Source organism: Gobius niger (assembly GCF_951799975.1).
Source record: "Gobius niger genome assembly, chromosome: 16".
Taxonomy (NCBI): Eukaryota; Metazoa; Chordata; class Actinopteri; order Gobiiformes; family Gobiidae; genus Gobius; species Gobius niger.
The window spans coordinates 28,489,548-28,512,589 of record NC_136867.1 but is presented as its reverse complement, the minus strand read 5'-3'; the positions used below and the strand labels follow the sequence as shown (position 1 = coordinate 28,512,589).

Genomic DNA, 23,042 nt, shown 5'->3' with positions numbered 1-23,042 from the left:
GTGATTTGCCTCAGGTGCTCTGTGGAGCGGGTCACACTGTTTTTAATGCAGGCTAGCTGATACCATAGGAATGCACTAGCCTTGCATTAGCCTAGCACCACGAAACTCTTCAAATATAAGAACTGCATGACTTACAAAAACATAGCTCCAGAAATCAACACTCTGGATAACTAGGAAATGAGGCCCTATGTCAAAAATCCTGAAATATCCCTTTAGGACTTAGATGTTAAGGGACAAACCTCGACACACATGACTCAGTGTTGGATAAATGTTTGTTTTGACCTGCAGCGTCTCGCCTTATAGGAGCTAATAAAAGGTTTAAATCTCGTCCTGCACGTGTGACTGGTCCTCGTCCTCATAGTCTCTGCTCCTTGTTCGAGTCCGGGGACACGGGTCTGGACACGGTGAAGATGTCCTGCCTCTGCCCCGTCGCTGCCTGCCCCGTGTGCTCGTGACTCCCCCTGTCTGCTGCTCCCGGCGCTGCGCCCCTCTCCTCCCCCCCCTCCTCCTCTTCCTCCCCCTCCTCCTCCTCGTCTCGTCTCTTGTCCGTTAGCAGCTGGAGGATCTGCTTCACCTGAGTCTCCAGCCGGCCCATCCTCCCCCCGAGCGTCTGGATGTCGTTGCGCAGCTCCAGCCGCGTCTCCTGCAGCGCCGCCCTGAACAGAGGCTCCGCCCCCGCTGCCGCCGCCGCCCCCTGCTGGAGGAGCGGGCTGTGCAGGTCGATGCGCTGCTCGCTCTTCGTGATGCCGCTGTCGCACGAGTCCGTCTTCCTCAGCGGGTTTTCCTCGGACGAGTCGGCGCCCGCCTCCGGCTTCTTCCCGTCGTGCGAGAGCATCTCCGCCGACGCCGCTTTGTTGTTCAGGCCTTTAGAGCGAGAAGGAAATGTCAGATTAGTTTATGGTCAAAGTCATATTTCTGTGATTGATTAACTACATTTAAAATAGTTCCTGATCGACTACTGCAGCACTAGTCGTGTGTTAATCCCTCTCTTTTCCTAGTTTCAACATTAATGCCAAGTAACCCCTTGTCTGTGGCTAGTTGTTTATGCCGGTTTGCGTTCACTACAGTGGGAGGAAAAACCCATTGGAATTTGTCAAATTTCTGCCTAAATGTGGCCTGATCTTTATTAAAACCACAAGAAAGAGTAAACAGTGTCTGTTTTAACTAAAACCGCCCAAACAATTACATGTTATATTTTTATTGGCCATAACATGGAAACATTCACAGGAGAAATTCCAAAGGGTTCACATACTTTTACCTCCCTCTGTAGTTTCGCCCGTGTATTTATTTATGCACATATTCATCTGATATGAAGGAGCTTTAAACTTTCCTCTCTCACGGACTCATTCACATGACTCAACTACGATCTCACGCTCTGGGATCGAAAGCTTGTTTACTTCAGACCCTGGATTTACAATGAAGATGATCCTACAGATGAGGCAGGTGACACTGAGCATTGCCAACAATTAAGGTAAAACCTCAGGAATGGAAATAAGCCACGACTGTCTTGTGCAGCTGCAATACCTGCTTACATTCTCTACATTATTACGAGACGGATTTGGACATGAACTTAATGTACTCCATGTAAATGAGGAAATTCTGAGCTGTTGATGTCATCACACGACTAATCGACTCAACTATTTTGACTATTTTGATTGAATAAGTCGATCTCTAAAAATCTGTAGTCGTTTAAGCCCTAGTCTTTACCGCTTTTGTCTTCATCATATGTTGTTTTACAACTTTAAAAATATAAATTATTGGCTGACAGTTGTTGCCTCTTTTCATTAGCACAAAGTGTTGTACACATACGATTGTCAAAGTGTGTATTCAGTCCCATCATGAGTTTGTAAAATGAGCCAGTCTTTTGCACAGCTCTTTAAAATGATTCAATCCCAATGACTCAGCTCCCAGTAAGAAAACAAATCCCTTAATTAAACGCACTCAGTATTTTGCAGATTTTGCAGTATTTCCAAACCAGTCAGAATGATTTCTGTCTTATTTTAGTCACAAAAATATGATTTGATACTGAAGTAAAACAAAAAAGGATGTACTGGTGGAGATCGTTCCCTTTATACATGTTTTTACTCATGGATCTACCTTCCTTCCTGGCCTCCGACGCTGCCGTGTTGTTCTTCAGCCTCATCCAGGCGCTGGTCTTGGCCGTCTTGGGCAGCGCGGGGCTGGGTCCGGCCTTGGCCCGGGCCGCCTGCTCTCCGCTCTCCAGCACGGTGCGGTTGTCCTGCTTCTGGTCGGCGAAGGCGTGCATGGGCGTGATCTGCGACACGGTGAGGACGCTGGAGCTGGCGGCGCCGTTGTGGAAGGACAGGCTGAGCGGGAGCGAGTGCTGGAGGCTGGAGTGTCCAAGCTGGTGCAGGTGCTGCTGCTGCTCCGCCTGCAGCTGGTTCTTCTCCAGGTCCACGGAGCTGCAGCTCTTCAGCTCCTTCTGCTGCTTGAACTTGTGGAAGAGCTTGCGGACGGGGTGGTCCTGGGGGATGGTGAGCTGGACCTCGTTTTTGGCGCGCTCTCGCTCCTCCTCCTCCTTCCTCACCTCGCTGATCTTACGGAAAATGATCTGCAGAAAAAGGCACAAAAAGAGGTCACGAATAATAAACCTTTCTATGGAGCTGCACAGTAAATTGATCAGTTATTGGATGAAAGGTCTTTGGCGGAAGCTCAGAATCTGCGAGTAAACCTAACCGTTGAAAAGCAGGTTTGTGTAAACCGTCATTTGGCTTTTCCAACATAGAGAGAAAATGGAGAAGCAGCGTTCAATCCTAATGTAGACAAACAGTTAGCGAGGCGAGGAACTTTTCAGGGTCAACGTATTTTCCCAGTAGCCGTTAGCCATCAAACATCCAGATGATCCCATCCCGGAACCGCCACCTTAACGTGGTGGAGGGGTTTGAGCACCAGAATGATCCTGGAGCTCTGTTGTCGGGGGCTTCGTGCCCCTGGTAGGGTCTCCCAGGGCAAACTGGTCCTATAGGTGACGGGTCAGACAAAGATTGGTTCAGAAGCCCCTTATGAGAGACCAACAGGCCTGAGAACCGTGAGGCCGTCCTTCTGTGGACCCACCACCTGCAGGAGGAGCCATAGGGGCTGGTGCCATGTGACAAGTGGAAGAAGATGGATGGATGGATGGATGGATGGATGGACGGACGGACGGACGGACGGACATCCAGATGATTTCAGCTGTTGTCAACCATCGACCATATTTTGGTGAGGTCAAAGCCTTAGAAATCATTAAAGAGGGGGTATTATGCTTTTTTCAGTCACATAGCACCAGTCTATATCACACTACAATGATGACAAACCTTCTGTTGGTCTGTAAATGCAGTAAATTAGAATAACTGCCTTGTATAAAATGTCTCTCTCAAAATGGCTGTAGTGAATGTCTTGAAATAGGCCTCTGTCTCTTTAAGAACCTCTGAGCCTTTCAGACACGCCCCCTCCACACGCTGTCTGTGGCATCAGTGGGGAGGGGGTTCTGCTGAGGGGCAGTGGTTGGTTACTCGGCTGGTGACGAAAGCTCGGAGGCGTCTCCAGGAGGTGGGGGCGTTCCTAGGAGGACTCAGGCAAACCTATCCCTAAAATGGCCGCCATCAGAGTTTTTACAGATTACTCAAAAATATGTGAATGTGCCAAGGCAACACTTCAGGCATGTTTTTAATGAGGGAATGACATAATTATATTAATGATGTAAAGGTTGAAAGCCTTTACATCACCTTAACCTCTCATTAAGCTTCCTGAAAAAAGGCATCAAAATCAATCAATGGTTTTGTATAACCCAATGTCACAACAGGAGTTTCCTCACAGGCTGCACTAAACATTCAGGCAATAAGACAGAGCCGTAAATAAGACAATGTAAAGTTCAGACGAATTAAGCATCCAGGCAAACATGAAGTCCAAATAAGCGTCGGCAGCAGGTGGTGATGAGCAGCGTGGGAGTCATCTGTATCTTTACACTCTCCAGCACGACGAGGAAAAACTCAAAAACCAGGCGGGAGAACAGAGCGACAAACGAGAGGATGAAAAGTAACAAAAAAGTGATGGTACCTGGGATTTTTTGCGTCTTGTGGGTCAGATACTCTTCCAGTGGTCACTAAACATCGACTTATCACGTGTTAATGGAGAAATTGCAGAAATAAATAATTGTCACAGTCCTGAGTGTTCTTGTGGGGCTTGTGTTAAATGTGACTTGTGCGTTATTTCCAATGTGGGAAGTTTCCGTCCTTCCAAAATAAACGTTTAAACATGTTTATTTCGAGCCTAATTTAGCTTCCACACCTCTGCATAAAGTGTCAGTCCTGTTTCCAGTTCTGCTCATTACGCAGCGATTACAGCAGGACAGAACCAAGACACTCACATGTGCCCGGATTTAAACAGGGATCGATCTCGCCTCCTTTTCCTGTCAGCTAAAAATATCTTTTAATGGCACTTTTACCTCTGTGACAGCTGATTTCTGCGGTCTGACTCTGAGAGAAAGAACTCTTTTTGTAAGTTATCGTTATATATATATATTGGAAAAGGCAGGTAAAATACTTTTGTATACTTCTGCTAATTCTGTGGTTGCATTAGGCATTAATTATTGCATCGTCTATACACGTGTGACCGATTTGTTATGGCCGCCATCTTGGAGACCTTTGACCCCTGTATGGCTTTGCCCCCTTCCTCCTACACTCCGAGTTTTGACTTAGCAAAAAAAAAAACCTCACGTGAATGGGTGACTCCCAATCATATCGACTCCCTGATTGGTCAAACAGACTTTTGTAAAACTCTACTACCCTTAAGGCGAGACACTGCAGGTGAATAGGGAAAAAATGCATATTTACAGATATCAATTTGAAACTGTTGCTGTCGATCACTGGCATAAATGTGAGAAAAAAATACATTGCAAGTTTTCTGTTATTTTATCTTTTCGTATAAGAACAAGGTGTTTTATGCCTAAAAATGCCCCAAATTTCCCATCTTTTCGGCGACGAGATCTGAATATTGGACAGAGCTACTTTCAAATTTATGGTTTCATTTTATTGATAAATGAGTTACCGAGATTTTTTCAGAGGGGATTTTGGATTTCTTGTTTTAAAATAAGCTGTTTTTTAGTGGAAAAATTTGCACAAATGTAATTTTCGCCTTATTTTTTGACATTCAAAACTTAATAAACGGGGCTTAGGGATTAAATAATAAAAAATCCCTCTGAAAAAATCTTCCAAATATTGTTCAGTCCAAGGCTGGAAAATGTGAAGTCTTTAGGTCCGACTGACGTGGACATAGTGTCGCCACAATGACAGAAAAATGTGTTTTGAGAAAAAGGGCCTTGAAATTGCGTTCTCCCATATAAGTCTATGGGGGAACATTGAATCAGCGCAATATTTAAACATGTTATTGTGAAGATTAGGCATATTTTCTGTTTCCGGGTGAAAGTTTATTTGTTCAGAGACCAATTTGGCCCAAAACCTGAAAACTGAAAAAATTGAGTTTTGCCTGTAGTGTCTCCCCTTAAGGTTCGGATTAGGGTCAGGTATACGGGCAGCTTGGATAAGTTGAACCTCTTAACCCCCACCTTAACCAAGTGCATTTTCTCCAGTTCAGTTTTACCCAAATCTAAAGCTTCTCGACTGGAACTCACAGTTTATAGGCCAGGGTAACGCCTCATTTGAAAGCTAAGACCTACAAAACTGCTTTTTCATCACCTTTTTTGTCAATTGTTTTGTCGCCTTTTTTGATGTTTTTTTGTCACATTTTTGTAAGGTTTTTGGTGCTTATTTGTTGTATTATTGTTGTGTTTTTCTTGCTTCTTCATCACTTTTTTGCCGCCCCATTGCCTTTTAAACATAGGCTGCATAGGTGCTGCTTTGTTTAGGCCTTTGCCACTCGGGCTGTACTTTATCTTCTTGAATATTTCATCATTCTCTGGAAAGTGTTGCACGATAGAGGTTATGCGTGTGATGTCACGGCAGACCAGTTTGCTGCAGTTGGAGTTTTTTGGATCCCTTTTTACCTCAGTCTGGATGTCTGAGTTTTTCAGTCTCTCCGCGGGTTCAGAGGACAAACTGTGCACTAAGCGACAGACGTTTTCAATTTTGGAGACGGGCGCTTTTGGAGAGAGACAGCGAGAGAACGGGAGATTAAATATTCATAACGAAAATGGAACAAAACTCGGGGAAAAACAGGCTCCTCTGAAAAGGAACTGTCTGAGTGGATGCGGCAGGAGAGGACGACGAGGGGATTCAATCATGTTACGATAATCGCAGACTGTTTAATATTGACATTGCAGTGACACAGGACAAACCAGCTCAGAGCGTTGTAGCACGAGCAGATATTTCATAACCCTTCTTCATATGGGCTTTTAGGTTTGCAGGGAAGTGAGAGTCTAAGTTTAAATGTTTTACACATTCATGCCTCATAATGGACCGTCTAGACCTGCAATGTCTTCAGAATCCAACTGACATAACTTGGACCAGTGAGAGGACACCGCAGTGAGGCCTTTGGGGTTAAATGGTAAATGGTCTCAACCTCCCAAAACACTCAGGGGGAGCAAATACAGTAGACAGGAAACTGCAATCAAGTAATAGTAACTGGACGTATCTTATATGCAATGAAGAAAAAAAACATACAAATGTGTGGCTGTGCTGCGTGAGGAGACTTCACTCACAGGCCTTTCACAAACACGACAAAACACAATAAATGAATGAGCAAAGAAAGAAAGAAAGAGGGAAAGAGGGAGAGAAAGATGGAAAGAAAGAGGGGAAGAAAGAGGGAAAGAATGAGGGAAAGAAAGAGGGAAAAAGAGGGGAAGAAACAGGGGAAGAAAGAGAAAGAAAGAGGGAAAGAAAGAGGGAAAGAAAGAAGGGAAAAAAGAGGGGAAGAAAGAGAGAAAGAAAGAGGGAAAGAAAGAGGGAAGGAAAGAGGGAAAGAAAGAGGGGAAGAAAGGGGGAAAGAAAGAGGGAAAGAAAGAGGGAAGGAAAGAGGGAAGGAAAGAGGGAAAGAAAGAGGGTAAGGGGAAAGAAAGAGGGAAAGAAAGAAAGAAAGAAAGAGGGAAAGAAAGAAAGAAAGAGGGAAAGAAAGAAAGAAAGAGGGAAAGAAAGAAAGAAAGAAAGAAAGAAAGAAAGAAAGAAAGACGTCCTTCCCTCTGAGCCCTGGCTGAGCCTCGAAATCCATTCCATAAAAGTAATGAACAGAAGCGGTGAAAAAGGGCAGCCCTGGGGGACCCCAACGTGCACTGAGGTCTGGGTGATACTGATCAAAAGTAATATCTTCATCTTTTTGGGGACTTTCTCAATAACAAGGATGAGATGCAGAAATGTGTTGCAAACTTAACATTGCTTCGACACTCATGAAGATAATTGTGCTGAACAGACCACATTTGGTGGCACGGTAGCACAGCCAAAAGGTCCCGGGTTCGATTCCCACCTGGACGGGGCCTTTCTGTGTGGAGTTTGCACACAGTGTAAGTTTCCTCCGGGTACTCCGGTTTCCCCTACCGCTAAAAACATGTACAATAGATTCCCCTCTGGGGCCAGGACTCCTCTGGAAAAGAGATTCTTAATCTAAGTGGGACTATCCTGGTTAAATAAAGGTGAATATAATAATAAAAAAAATGTATGTTCATGCACTGTCCCGACCAAATAAACCAATACATAAACAAATGTAAAAGTCTCTATTTTCCCCCCACATTTTGACTTTTTTTCCACATTTTCAGCCTCGCACTTAGCCATTTGCCCCTCAACTTAATCCCAATTATTTCCCCATATTAATTTCCTATTTTTGTCCCATTTTTTTGCCACAAATTTAAAAATGTTTTCTCAATTGTATCCTTATTTTTACCCCACATTTTGCTATTTTTACCCAATTTTTCCCCATGTTTTTGTCACATTTTCTGTCCTATATTTTGAATTTTTTTTCTCAATTTTATCACATTTCTAGACATTCAAGAAACTCAATATTGTACATTTCCATATATCTCTCAAAGGGGATTTACAATCTCATCTTGTCAATGATATATTGCCCACCTCTACTTGCACTGACAGGTCTGACTTCCTGCTCGCCGTATGTATCGGCCTAAACCCCTCGGTCACTGTGCAGGACATTGAGAATTGAATATATTTATTTTAAGATTCAGTGCCTCCCAATAAAAAGCCTAAAATAACCTCCCTTCATCCTGACCCGTCTCCTCCTCCTCTGCTGTTTCTGCAGGATAAACCCCGGCAGCGTCAGGTGACAGCGGTGAGTCTGGGACTTCCTCGTCTCGTCTGAAACGTCCCGGGCGGCGGACAGGGCTGTCCACTGTCCCCTCGTCTCCACATCGTTATAAAACCCTCACGGAACAGACACCTGCCACCGAGGAGAACAGAGAGACTCTCACTGAGCTCTGAGGAGGAGACAGCCCCGACTCTGCTGAAAACGAAACTAAACAAACACGAAACAGGAACGAGACAATTAAAACTAAGGGAGAAAAGTATCAAAAATCTCAACGATGAGTCCCTTATTTCTCACTTTGCCTTTTGATTTCTCCTCCGCGCATTGAGTCGCCTCGATCTGTGACTTTCTGATGCTTCTTCATTACACGCTTCAAATCCACAAATCAATAATGAGGAGCTCGTGACTGTTTACGCTTAATCACATTTGGACAAAGCCAGACAAGCGCTCTTCTCCATCTCCTCTTTATTTCATCAGAGAAGAGATTTTATGTCCTATATGTTCAGCTGGACAAGGCAAATATTTGGGGATATTGACTTTCAGTGGAGTTTGCAGGTTTCCGCTAGTTTCCCCAACCACTAAAACATGTACAACAGTCCAAACATTAGAGTGGGGAAATGTTTTTGGCTTTTAAGGCTCTTTTAAACTGTTCACACGTGTTTGTCCCTTCTTTACATTTTCATTCACTGTAATGTTCGGACTATTAGCGCACTTGAATATAAGACACACCTACTGTTAGTGGATAACATTAAATCGCTATTTATCATACTGGGTCAGGCTGTACAGTCGTACTATCTCTGTCATAGCCTTGACTGTGAGGCTCAGGTGCCCACTCTCAGCCGCTGAATGCTTGTGTATCAGTCTGACGCTCTGAGAGGGGATTTATCCCTTTTCTGTGGAAGCATGGACAGACTTGAATGGTACATGTTCATGTCTCCGGGTCCCGCACCGATGGTAAATAAACTTCTCCTGTCTGTCCTCCGCCTGTTTTTCATCTATTCTCTCGAACACCATTGTTATTTCTCTAACAATTTGGCGTCAACGAACATGTCTACAGCTGATCTGGTGAGTGCATTTTTATCCTTTGATAAAAGGGAGGGAGAGTGGCCTTACCAGATGCATGCTTGATAGAAAAAAGAACAATGCAATGGGAAACGTACAACTAGCAAAAATGACATAACCTCATGTTATTGGTTAATTCTGGATGTTTGGTTCCGGTCGAGAGTAGGAACTTTAAGTCCTGACTACTAGGAGACTGGGGTTTTCCGATGCACAAAGTGTGAACTGAAATAGCTGCAATAATCTGTGAAGCTGCATGCAGACAGTTTAGAGTAGATCAGGTTTCAAACTTGTTGACTCTACTGTTTATCCACACAGCCGTTATAGGCAAAAGTGAGGAACATTTAAAAAAGAAATGTGCATAATATATGCAGTGCCCTCTACAGGTCGCTGGAGAGTCCTCGCCTCAAGTGGAGGAGTTCAAGTATCCCTGGGTCTTGTTCTCGAGTGAGGGACGGATGGAGCGTGAGATCGACAGACGGATCGGTGCGGCGTCAGCAGTGATGTGGTCGCTGTATCGGAGTGTTGCTCTCGATTTACCGATCGATCTACGTTCCCGCCCTCACCTATGGTCATGAGATTTGGGTCATGACCGAAAGGACAAGATCGCGAATACAAGCGGCCGAAATGAGTTTCCTTCACAGGGTGGCTGGGAGCACCCATCGAGATCGGGTGAGGAGCTCAGTTTCCCGGGAGGAGCTCGGAGTAGAGTCGCTGCTCCTTCCCGTCGAAAGGAGCAGCTGGGGTGGCTCGGGCATCTGTTCCGGATGCCTCCTGGTCGCCTCCCGCGGGAGGTGTTCCAGGCATGTCCTATACGAGCGAGCTGTCATTTTTCGCCGGATGTTTAGGTGAATGGTCGGCAACAGCTGATGCGTACAGGCCTCTAACTCGGTTTGATAAAATGATAGATCTGTTACAGCGCAAGAGAAGCAATGCCCTGTTTAAGGACATTGTTTTTGACGATCATAGGATTTTAATAAAATTGTTATCAGATTTGAAAACGTAAAATGCCTGCCACGGCCAACGGATGTGACGACATCGCGATCGCTCGTATTGGGACAAAGTCTTGTGGGAGACCCAGGACACGCTGGAGGGACTATGTCTCCGAGCTGGCCTGGTGTCGCCTCGGGGTCACCCCAGAACATCTGGAGGAGGTGTGTGTGGATCGAGAAGTCTGGGCATCTCTGCTGAGACTGCTGCCCCAGATAAAGCGGAAGAAGATGGATGGATGGATGGATGAATGTGCATAATACAGAGACATTTTCTGTGAACTGTATTTGTAGCTTCAGTACTGCACACTGTTTTGCTGGATGCTTTTGTGCGTCTTTGCCTTGTTATTGTGGAGGTGCAGTGGATTTTCTTTTTTTTTGGTCCTGAAGAAGCAGCTTTTTAAAAGTTAACAAACAGCAGCTTTTTGAGAGAGACATTTGAGACTGACAGATTTCTTCTTCTTAGACACTGAAGAGGCAACAAGAGCCTCCACACAGGGTTCAAAGCGTGTGTAAAAAGTAGAGGCTAACAGTCCAGAAATTACAGTTGATTTGAGTCGATCAAAATCTCTGGAGATCTTAGTCACAGTTTGAGTCTGATTTGAACATATTCCTCTTCTTTCTTCTGCCCGGTCCAGACGCCCGTGTGAGAGTTTTCGTGCCGTTCTCTCGGTTCCGCTGCAGTTGTTGAGGCTGATCTCGGCTCCATCCATCACGGCTGTGGAGTAAAGCCACGTCCAATCGAGCCGGTCTCATTAGAGCCGCAGAGGAGGCTGTGAGATTACTCTCCGCTGGACGACTCCATCAGAAACACAACAATAGGTCTTTCTGTCTCCATTAAAGGCTGTGCTTTAGCTGCTGCAGGAGGAGGAGAAGGATTTACTCCAGCGGTTTACAAAGGTTTGTGTTTCACGTTTCCACAAACATTACCACAGTCCTCACCTCAGATCAGTGTTTCTTCTTATTAAATCATAGTCTTATTCAAAGTGATATTTTCCTGACTAAAACTACAACTGAATCCTCGCAGTCATGCATCCAACACAAAGACTCCTCGCTCCCGCCTCTGCGACGCCGAGACTCCGACAGTTCACGCACTCCGTCCTGAATAAACTTCGGGGGTAAATATTGCTGAGTCGGGGCGGAGCAGATTGTGCGAGCTCAGATTTCATGGATTTTCAAAATGGCTGACTCGTCCGTTCGTTCGACAAAGGCGGCGACGCGAAGGTGCAACGGGCTGAAGTCTCCTGCCACATCTGCTCTGCTCAAAAACCTGCACATCGGCGACAGAGGATAAACGAGAGAGTGCAGAGGTTCTACAGGCGGCAGCGAGGCAAACTTTGAGTAGAATGGCCACATTATGTACAGATCATTTCAGCAAAACGTGCAGCTGAATGTGTATATTCAGCTTATTAAAGTCAAATCTACTGAAACTGAAGGATCTAGTCAATTATTTCACCGCAATAATGATGTTTGAAGCTAAAAATGATCTATTACCAGCCAGTATTCAGGATTTCTTTCGACAACAGGAGGAAGGGTACAGATGAAGGGCTCACATGAATTTCAAAACTCCAGTTGTCCGATCCACGAGGAGGAGTTTCTGCCTTGCTGTTTGCGGCGTAAAACTATGGAATAGCTTGAATGTGTCACGAAAGAAATGTACCACAGTTTAAATCTATGTATAAAAACATGGTCTTCACAAACTATAGAGCTGGACGTTAATTATAATTTAAACAACAATTTAAACAATCAGTAACATTATTGTCGCTGGATTTCTATGGCCGTGATGTGTATATTGTGGAAAGACATTCATAGTTTGTAAAACAATTGTTGTAAATATTGCGTTGTGCAGGTTGTTGTAAAAAAAAAAAAAAAACGATTTGAGCTTCTTTTGCACCTGTAAAAATATCAAGTAGAAAGGGGGTGGGACTAAGTAAGGTCACACTTCAACCCACTCCAATTGCTGTATTGGTATCCATTACTTGTATTATCATTGTTTTTAAATTGTTCGAAATAAACTAAACTAAAAAGTAAAAAAAATAAAATAAAATTGTATATATATTTTGATGAATTTATAGCAGGGGCGAACAGGCATGCGGCTCTTGGCCAATCAGAGTGCGGCTTTTTGCATAAGAATTGGTACATATTAGGAATGCACAGATCCGATACTGGTATTGGATATCGGACCAATGCTGGAGTCGATTTGGGTATTAAAGAGGGGGTATTCTGCTTTTTTCAATCACATAGCACCAGTCTATATCACACTACAATGGTGACAAACCTTCTGTTGGTCTGTAAATGCAGTAAATTAGAATAACTGCCTTGTATAAAATTGTTCTCTCAAAATGGCTGTAGTGAATGTCTTGAAATAGGCCTCTGTCTCTTAAAGAACCTCTGACCCTTTCCGACACGCCCCCTCCACACGCTGTCTGTGGCATCAGTGGGGAGGGGGTTCTGCTGAGGAGCAGTGGTTGGTTACTCGGCTGGTGACGAAAGCTCGGAGGCGTCTCCAGGAGGTGGGGGCGTTCCTAGGAGGACTCAGGCAAACCTATCCCTAAAATGGCCGCCATCAGAGTTTTACAGATTACTCAAAAATACGTGAATGTGCCAAGGCAACACTTCAGGCATGTTTTTAATGAGGGAGTGACATAATAATCCAACCGTCGTCCCATAGCCCCTGTTTCCATCTCTACACACATGAATGAGAGTCAGATGGCCAGTTTCTCCTAAAGTGAAGGAGACTCATTTTAAATGAATAAATAATGTATACCCTGTGAACCAATTTCTTGAAAGAAGATTTAAATTTGATGTTGACCCATGTACTTTCTGCAACCAAGATGATGAAACTATTTGTCATTTATTTTTTGAATGTCACTGTTCAAATGTTTTCTGGAATGATGTCCGGGGTTGGATTAATTTAAAGCTTAGTATTCCCCCTTTTAACACGTTACACGTTTTGCTTTATATGGACAATTTGGACCCTTCATTATCAAATGTCATTAATATTATTGTGCTTTTAGCTAAATATCATATTCATTGCTGCAAATGGAGGGGAAATAAGCCATCCTTCCCCTGCTTTATCAATGAATTTACAGCTCCCTAAAAACACCAAAAGACTGGAAAACTGCACGGATAATCAGCCACCAATTTTCAAAATTGCTTTTATTTTAGAAGAATTTGCTCCATTATTGTAAAAATATTACTTTGCTGGATGCTCTCTTTGTGTTTTGAGAGCCTTGTTCGCCCCCCTAGCCTTTGTTCAAGTCTCAGCGAGAGTTTGTATTCTTCAGTTAATAATAAAAAATAAAAATAAATTTAAAAAAAAGGATAGTGGGGCTAGCTAGTGCCTAATCTTAATTTAGTCTCTTATTGGATGATGAATGTCCACCGTTTACCAACTATCGGTTACCGTTTACTAACTACCAATAATCCAACCGTCGTCCCATAGCCCCTGTTTCCACCTCTACACACATGAATGAGAGTCTCCCATAGCCCCTGTTTCCACCTCTACACACATGAATGAGAGTCTCCCTGTTTCCACCTCTACACACATGAATGAGAGTCTCCCTGTTTCTACCTCTACACACATGAATGAGAGTCTCCCTGTTTCCACCTCTACACACATGAATGAGAGTCTCCCTGTTTCTACCTCTACACACATGAATGAGAGTCTCCCAAAGCCACTGTTTCCACCTCTACACACATGAATGAGAGTCTCCCTGTTTCCACCTCTACACACATGAATGAGAGTCTCCCATAGCCCCTGTTTCCACCTCTACACACATGAATGAGAGTCTCCCATAGCCCCTGTTTCCACCTCTACACGCATGAATGAGGGTCCACATCTCTGTGTAAAAGGTGCAGCCGCCTCAGTCAAAGCCGGGCGCAGGATAAACAACAGTCAGGCAGATCGTGGCTCTGGGAACAGCTTCTGTGCTGCTCAAGCTTCTGATCCCTCTTCACTTGATGACGATTGGCCTCATATTCACAGGAAAAGATTCAAATTAGGAAATGAAAAAAGACGAGCTCTAATGAAGCACAGGATGCGAAGCGCGACTTCGCAGCGCGGAAAAACGTAAAGTCATTGACTTTTCTTTCTCATGTTGTAGCGAACGCAACATAAAACAGAATCTCAGACGTCCTCCAGAGGCTCCTGATTAAAGTTTGTGAACTTAGTGCAGCCTGGAGAATTTCTCTGCACAGTCCAGGCAGGACCAGGCTGCAGAGGCCACGGGCGAATCAGAGGAAATCACTTTATTTAATAGACTGTAAGCCGATTTAAATATGGGTGAGGAGTAAAACCATTAACATCTAACATAATCATTGAAAAGGAAAAGGCAATGTATAAAGTTATAGTTTGTGTTTAACCTCTTACCACCCGCCAAAACCAAATGCATTCTCTCCTCTTTGCCATTGTCGTCACTTTTTATTTCCCTTATGTGTTTTTGGCACTTTTGTTACTTTTTTGTTGGATTTTGGTCACTTTTTTGCTGGATTATTGTCACCTTTTGTTGGATTATTGTCACTTTTTTGTTGCTGTTTTGTCAAATTTTTTGCTGCTCTTTTGTCACTTTTTTGCTGAATTTTTGTCTTTTTTTGCTGTATTTTTGTCACTTTTTTGCTGTATTTTTGTTGCTTTTTTGCTGGATTTTTATTGTTTTTTTGCTGTATTTTTGTGGTTTTTTTGCTGTATTTTGTCGGGTTTTTTTGCTGTATTTTTGTCGCTTTTTTGCTGTATTTTTGTTGCTTTTTTGCTGTATTTTTGTTGCTTTTTTGCTGTATTTTTGTAGTTTTTTTGCTGTATTTTTGTCACTTTTTTGCTGTATTTTTGTTGCTTTTTTGCTGTATTTTTGTCGTTTTTTTTGTCGTTTTTTTGCTGTATTTTTGTAGCTTTTTTGCTGTATTTTTGTCTTTTTTTGCTGTATTTTTGTCACTTTTTTGCTGTATTTTTGTCGGTTTTTTTGCTGTATTTTTGTCGTTTTTTTGCTGTATTTTTGTCACTTTTTTGCTGTATTTTTGTCGCTTTTTTGCTGCATTTTTGTCGCTTTTTTGCTGTATTTTTGTCACTTTTATGCTGGATTTTTGTCACTTTTTGTCAATTTACATCCTCATTTTCTTCTCGTTTTTTGTCGCCATTTTGAAGAAGCTTTTAGATTTGGAGAATTTGGAGAACAGGAGAAAACATGTTCAGGTGGGAGCTAAGAGGTTAAATATAATGATCACATTATACTTAATTATATACATTATATACAATAAACTACCACCCCTGGGTCTCGCCAATGGTCGGTGCCTTTGTGGCTCTTCACAGGACTGTTGAAAATTCCAGCTCTTGGTCTCTTCGAGTTATCCACCCCTAATTTATAAAGTAAAAGATCAAACAAGCAATTCCTAACTTTTTTATGCTGAAATTAAAGTGAAAAAAGAGAGAAAAGAACAACTGCGGTGCCAGAAACGTCCCTTGTGGGCTCCCGTTGCCAAATCCTGCTCTCACAATACAACAAAAGAACAAAACAAAAGGATAAGGAGTATTTTGCTCGTCTAAAGTATGTAAATGTTCTAAAACCTGCATTACTCAGTACTTTCATAAAGTTTGTTTCACCGAAGTTTGTTTTAGACTCAGCGATTTTCACCTGTGACTTCAGTGAAAAATGACCCTCGCTGCGCACCGTCCAATATGCAAAACGTTCGTGAGGAGTTGGACGAGGTTCAAGGGATTGTGTGATAATTAGGCCTGGTTTATGGAATACTTTATGAAGTGACGAGTCTCTGTTTGCATCGTGTGGTCAAACCCGTGAAAAAGCTTAACCGCAGCATTAAACGGGCGTCGCCGGATCCATCACCTTTCCCTGCGATTGATCGGTGTCATATGTGTTGACTCATGGCCAGAGCTGAGCTTTTTTCAGCCTTTTCTTCCTCTACGGCTTGAGGTATTGGGTATGTTTGAGAAAAGAGAGAAGAGCGAGGAGTCCATCACGCTGTCAGCTTCAGACTCTGGGCAGAAAAGCGTAAAATAAGACACACACTTTGATCCACGACTAAAAATAAAGCTTGTTTTATGAAAGCAGCTCAAACTTTTCATTATGTTTTTGCAGAGCCTGATCCGGCTGGTGCACTAGTGATGGGCAGATGATACTTCAAAGTGTCATAATTGTCTCACGCTGCATCAGACAGTGTTGGTTACATGGTATTGGCGCCATCCGGTGGTGGAAAAGCACGACAGCCCCGAAGAACGCTCACTCAACACTGACTTATTCTATATTCTCGTTGAGAAACATGAACTAAATGGTCATGAATGAGCTGTTTAACAACTGAGAGGGATCGTTTAGAAAGAGGGAAACTGCTCCGGATAATGAGAATAGAAACAATTAATGAGATGTATCACTGATGTATCTCATTATCTAAAATTGAAGTCACTGAGCACGATTTGATAAAGAAAACTTCTGCTTGTGACAATTATCAGGCACTAGTCGGAAGAAGTCACTGAAACGTCACTGTTTGATGAGCTTTATTAAAAAGCTGGGAGCTGTGCGGATCTTTTATCTTTTCTTCACAATTATCAGGCACTAGGCATATTTTTGTTTTTGTTTTGTTCATGTTTGGATGTCAAGTTTAGCTTAGTTTATTTGTTTACTTAACCTCTTAACTCCTACCTGAACCGAGCACATTTTCTCCAGTTTGGCTTTACCTCAGTCCAAAAGCTTCTGGAAAAAAGCTGGGAAAATAACAACAAACATGAGACGAAAACAATGATGGAAATGTGACAAAAAAGTGAGAAAACATTGACAAAAAAGTGATGAAAAATTGATGAAAAAGTGGCAAAAATGTCACAAGAAATTGACAAAAAATGGACGAAAAAATGTCAAAAATGTGATAAAAATTCAATAAAAAAATGCCGAAATTTTGACAAAAAAATGACCAAAATCTAACAAAAGAATGACAAAAATTTGATGAAAAATCGACAAAAAATTGATGAAAAATTGAACAAAAAATTACAAAAAAAAAGACCAAAATCTAACAAAAAAATGACAAAAATGTGATGAAAAATTGACGAAAAAATGAAAAAAAAATTGACAAAAAATGACAGAAAATTGATGAAAAATTGAACAAAAAAATTACAAAAAAATGACCAAAATGTAACAAAAAAATGACAAAAATGTGATAAAAAATGGACAAAAAAATGACAAAAATGTGACAAAAAAAATGACCAAAATCTAACAAAAAAATGTGATGAAAAAGTGATGAAAAAATTAAAAAAAATTGACAAAAAATGACAAAAATGTGATGAAAAATTGAACAAAAAAATCACAAAAAAAACTACCAAAATGTAACAAAAAAAATCACAAAAACGTGATAAAAAATTGACAAAAAATCTGATGATGTGAGGAAAAAGATCCTCTCGGTTCAGGCGGGAGTTAAGAGTTTAAAATGATTTGCTCGTGCGACAGTTGAACTTGATGCAGGACTCGAAACCTCGGCTCATTTAACCCATCACTACCGATGACACACAGTGAGCAGCAGGTTTAACACGCCACAATAACAGCATTTTGTACAATTCCACCGCTTTTTACTTAACAACAATGGGCCTGATATTTATGGTTCGATTGGGATGAAATATGAGATTTGTCTACATTTACATAATAAAGAATATGTAAAGCAATGTCTTATTTTCTGTCAGACATGAGCCTCTCTGGGATCCGCCTCTGTAATTGGCCACTTGTTTATAGATCATTTCACTGTGGGTCGTCTTCCTCCATGAATAAAACAGTGTCACAGCGAGCTCCAGTTCAAACGTTTAATTATGAATCGGCCTCAACCTGCGCCGACCTCTGCTTCACTCCCACATCTGCTTCAGTCAGGTCTCCATCCTACATTTAGGATTTTACTGCTCTGTTTAAGTTAGTCGCCCTGAGCCTGTTCTTACAAATGCATTCGGCTTCCTGGATCTTCCTGAACCGAGCGCTCTCTCCCAATGCAAAACGAATGGAGTAGCCAGGCCCAATACTAAAGTATGGCGAGGTATGACATGTCCGTTTCATGGCTTTTATATAATTTCTGATTCATTAACATAATATAAGATGATGTCTAGAGGCCACTGGAGGTGTATTCGACCCACAAAAAGCAGAAAAAGAATATGATTTAACGTTAGCTCAGAGAAACTAATTTGTATCTGAAGTAAAATCTCTGGTTGATAACAGCTGAAAACATCTGGATTGTTCATAATTTGCAATGTTTGAAACTACTGCTAACACTATAGGAAAAATACATTGAACAGGCAAACAGACTGAAAACATTCCCAAAATAGCCGGCTTATAGGGCAACATATGTCAGGAACTACTTCTCCTTTTTGTTTCTATGCTCTCACTCGCTTCCCGAGGCTCTAACCCTCTCCCCGAGGCTCTAACCCTCTCCCCGAGGCTCTAGCCCTCTTGCCGAGGCTCTAGCCCTCTTACCGAGGATCTAACCCTCTTACCGAGTCTTTAACCCTCTTCCCGAGAGGCTCCAACCCGCCTCCTGATGCTCTCACCAGCTTCCCGAGGTCCTTAGGAAGAGAGTTAGAACCTTCCAGAGGTTCTAACTCTCTCACTGAGACTCTAACCCTCTTCCTGATGCTCTTACCCGCTTCCCGAGGCTCTTACCCTCTTCCCGAGGCCCTTACCCTCTTCCCGAGGCCCTTACCCTCTTCCCGAGGCTCTTACCCTCTTCCCAAGGCTCTTACCCTCTTCCCAAGGCTCTAACCCTCTTCCCGAGGCTCTAACCCTCTTACTGAGACTTTAACCCTCTTCCAGATGCTCTTACCCTATTCACGAGACCCTTACCAACTTCCCAAGGCTCTTACCCTCTTCCTGAGGCCCTTACCCGCTTCCCGAGGCTCTAACCCTCTTACTGAGAGTCTAACCCACTTCCCGAGGCTCCAACCCTCTTCCTGAGGCCCTTACCCGCTTCCCGAGGCCCTTACCCACTTCCCGAGGCTCTAACCTTCTTACTGAGAGTCTAACCCACTTCCCGAGGCTCCAACCCTCTTCCCGAGGCTCTTACCCGCTTCCTGAGGTTGCAGGTGAGGATGAGGTTGCGTGAGAAGGAGTTGGCGAAGGCCGTGTAGAACTCCAGCACTTTGAGCAGCGCGTCTTGGCGGATGACGTGCAGGTCGCAGTAGGTGAGCGCGCGGACGTTGGCGCAGGCGTGGGCCAGAGACGACTCCTTCCAGAACACGTCCCCGAAGACGTCACCCTTCCCTGGGCACAGACGGAGGAGGCACAGGGTCAGAGCTGGAAACAACACTAATAATACATCTGGATTCACTGTCGCTGTTTGGAGGCAGGGCGACTATATGTCTCGTCTCACCTGCTCAGAGCAACATCTACACTGAAGCGACCCAAACCAGGACGGAGCCCGGACCAGGATGAACAAAACTCCATCGTCGGGTGCAGCATCGGTATCAGGGGCGGACTGGGACTGAAAAACAGCCCTGGACTCTGACCAGCCTGGCCCAAATTAACGTAATTGTGCACTTCCACAAATCCATATTTCAACCTCTTACCACCCGCCTTAGCCTTATTGTCCCCAGTTCGGCTTTTTTTTTCATCAGCAAAAAGAACTGGAAAGGTGGTCATTAATATAAATAATAAATAATAATAGTCCCAAAATTGAACCTTGTGGTACACCATACATTCCTTTTAGATTCATGTTTTGTGCTTCTCGACTGGAGATCAACAATGTAACGCCTCATTTGAAAGTGATGGTAACTTTTTGTCACGTCGCCACATTTTTGTTTTGTTTTCATTTTTTTTTGTATCAGGTTTTTTTTTGTTCGTGTTTTTCTCATGTTTTTGTCGCCTTTTCATTATATTTTTTGTCACTTTTTTGTCGCTTTTCCATCACATTTTTGCTTTGTTTTCCTTCTCTTTTTCTCGCTATTTTGATCCTTTTCTTTTTTGCTTTTAGATTTGGGTAAAGCTCGGTTAAGGCGGGACCGGTGGACCCTTCTGTGCTCTTCCAGAATGGACACATGGCCAGTCCGCCCCTGCTCGGTGTCAGAAGTAAGAAAGCTGCATCTCCACTTCAGCTCATTTCTACATTATTCTCCGCAGTCCCGTTCTGTCGCCTTGAAACCGTCCTCAGTCGCTGCTCTTTTTTATTAAATGATGGATGGTCCCATATGTCTCTGTTTACTGCAGCGAATCACAGCCCGTTCATTGTAATTACACGCACTTAGTCCTAACGAGCGGCTGATTAACAAGAGACACCGCCATTAATACTTTGTTTTAATGAATCACTGCAGAAGGAAAACACAGGCACCGTGAGGTCTGAGCTAAACCGCCTTTACTCCAGCCGTGATGTTTGTGTCGGCTCTTTGGAGCGGCTTCTTCACATCTCACCGGCCTGGAGACTAGCTGGAAACTCGATGATGTCTCCGAGACGTCCCCTGGAGATAAGGCGAGTCTAAAGGTAGTCTCGGTGAAACAGGTTTGATTCCAGCTGAGTCTCCGCATGGTCTCCAAGAGGTCTACCGGGTCTCGAGCAGCTGTGGTAATGTTATGAAGATGATTTGGTCTCTTTGTCTCCTTTGTATCTGACAGGACACGGAGACCTTGCAGGGATGGCACAGAAACGTCTCACAGGTTGAGGACAACAAATAGTATCAACGACTTCTAACGACGACCAAGAAGATCTCTCAGGGAGTCTCCATGTGGTCTCCGCTGAAATACCTTTTCGTTTTCACCGAGACTACCTGGACACTCTCTTTTTCTCCAGCAGCTCTTAAAGGAACAGGCCACAGTTTTTCCATCCTGAGATATGTTCTTACCTGAGCTGTTCTTACCCCCGTTTGGAGCTATAGGAATACATTGGGAGAGGCCAAATGCAAACAACATCTTTGGTCGTTTTGCATGACTGAGGGCACACACAAAGACCAGACAGGTACACATCAACTCGTCTAGGCTCAGGTAAGAACATATCTCAGTATGGAAAAATGGTGGCCTGTTCCTTTAACCCCTTAACTCCCACCTGAACCGAGCACATTTTCTGCAGTTTGGTTTTACCCCAGTCCAAAGGCTTCTGGAAAAAAGCTGTGAAAATAGCAACAAAACTGACACGAAAACAATGATGAAAATGTGACAAAAAAGTGATGAAAAATTTAAAAATGTGACAAAAATGTGACAAAAAAATGACAAAAATGTGACAAAAAAAATGACAAAAATGGACAAAAATGTGACAAAAAAAGGACAAAAATGTGACAAAAAAATGACAAAAAATGACAAAAAATTGACAAAAAATGACAAAAATGTGATAAAAAAAATGACAAATATGGGACAAAAAAATGACAAAAATGTGACAAAAAATGACAAAAATATGATAAAAATGTGATAAAAATGTGACAAAAAAAATGACAAAAATGTGACAAAAAATGACAAAAATATGATAAAAATGTGATAAAAATGTGACAAAAAAAATGACAAAAATGTGACAAAAAAATGACAAAAATATGATAAAAATTTGACAAAAAATGGCAAAAAATGACGAAAAAATGACAAAAAGGGGACCAAAAAAATGACAAAAAAGTGACAAAAAAGTGACAAAAAAATGACAAAAATATGATAAAAATTTGACAAAAAATGACAAAAAATGACGAAAAAATGACAAAAAGGGGACCAAAAAAATGACAAAAAAGTTACAAAAATGATTGAATACCCAACAAAAAAATTTGGGAAAAAAATCTGATGACGTGAGGAAAAAGATCCTCTCGGTTCAGGCAGGAGTTAAGAGGTTCACTGAGCAAACCCTAGAAAATCACATACGAGCAGAGGAGAAACCAGGAATGGACTCATTTCATCAAATGTGGCATAAAGATTTCTATACTGCATCTTAAAACTAATGAACCCGTCTTTGGAGCTTTCAAAGGAACATGGACGGAGCATCTGGGAAGCCTTTTGGGAAAAAATGTAAAATCCAATCTAATTTTCAATTTTCACTCAATAAATCAGGCGAGGAACTAGATATTGGAAAAAACGAGGCTGGAAAGTCTGTAGGAGCGACTAAAGTGGAGATGTTTTGAGACAGTCAGTGCAATAATGAAACATGCTGTTGAAAGGATTCGATATTTTTTGTCTCCAGGTGAAAGTTTATCTGTAAAGAAACCAAACTGGCCCAACCTGAAAACCTGCAGTGACTCCCCTCAAGTGTTTAAATGTGTCTTTTCTCTCCATCACCCTCTCTTTGTCCTCCCTCGCTCCTCTTTCTCATTACGCCGGTGTCTGTGTGAGTTTGTGTGAGTTTGTGTGAGTTTGTGTGTCTTTGTGTGTGTGTGAGTTTGTCAAACATCAGCGAGGTGTTGGAGCAGGCGGCTGCAGGTCACTGTCCTCGAATCGCTGACCCGACATTTCTTTTAACACTTTGAATCGCCGCGGCAGGTGAGAGGAGGAACAGAGACACAGCTTTGTACAGTTTAAGGAGACGCTGCAGGAATAACATCAGTTTGAAACGTTCGCTGTAAATGTTGGTATTTTTAAGCTACTGACAGGAAGTGACATAGACAGAGTTTCATCCACTGATTCTACCTGGACCGAGCACATTTCCTCCAGTTCACCTTTACCCAAATCTAAAAGATTCTTGAAAAAAGCCTCATTATAGCGACAAAAAAAAGGAAAAGTGGAAAAATCGTCAAAAAACGTGATAGAAAGCAATGAACAAGCCACAAATAAGTGACACAAAAGCCACAAAGAAGCAATGAAAAGAGCGACAAAAACATGCCAGAAAAGCAACAATACAAAAAGGTGACTAAAAAGTGAATAAAATGTTGCA

General features: G+C 42.6%; 1 protein-coding gene across 1 annotated transcript in view; it reads right to left on the bottom strand.

The window, feature by feature from the left end:
• Positions 1-314: 314 nt before the first annotated feature.
• Positions 315-23,042, bottom strand: part of kcnh5b (potassium voltage-gated channel, subfamily H (eag-related), member 5b) — a 113,124-nt gene continuing 90,396 nt past the window's right edge. The window contains exons 12-14 of the mRNA XM_079573409.1: positions 19,281-19,477; positions 2,098-2,572; positions 315-864 (exon numbers count right to left, since the gene is read on the bottom strand). Of these exons, the coding sequence (XP_079429535.1) occupies positions 356-864; positions 2,098-2,572; positions 19,281-19,477 (1,181 nt within the window). The 3' untranslated portion in view covers positions 315-355. The remainder of the gene's footprint in view (positions 865-2,097; positions 2,573-19,280; positions 19,478-23,042) is intronic.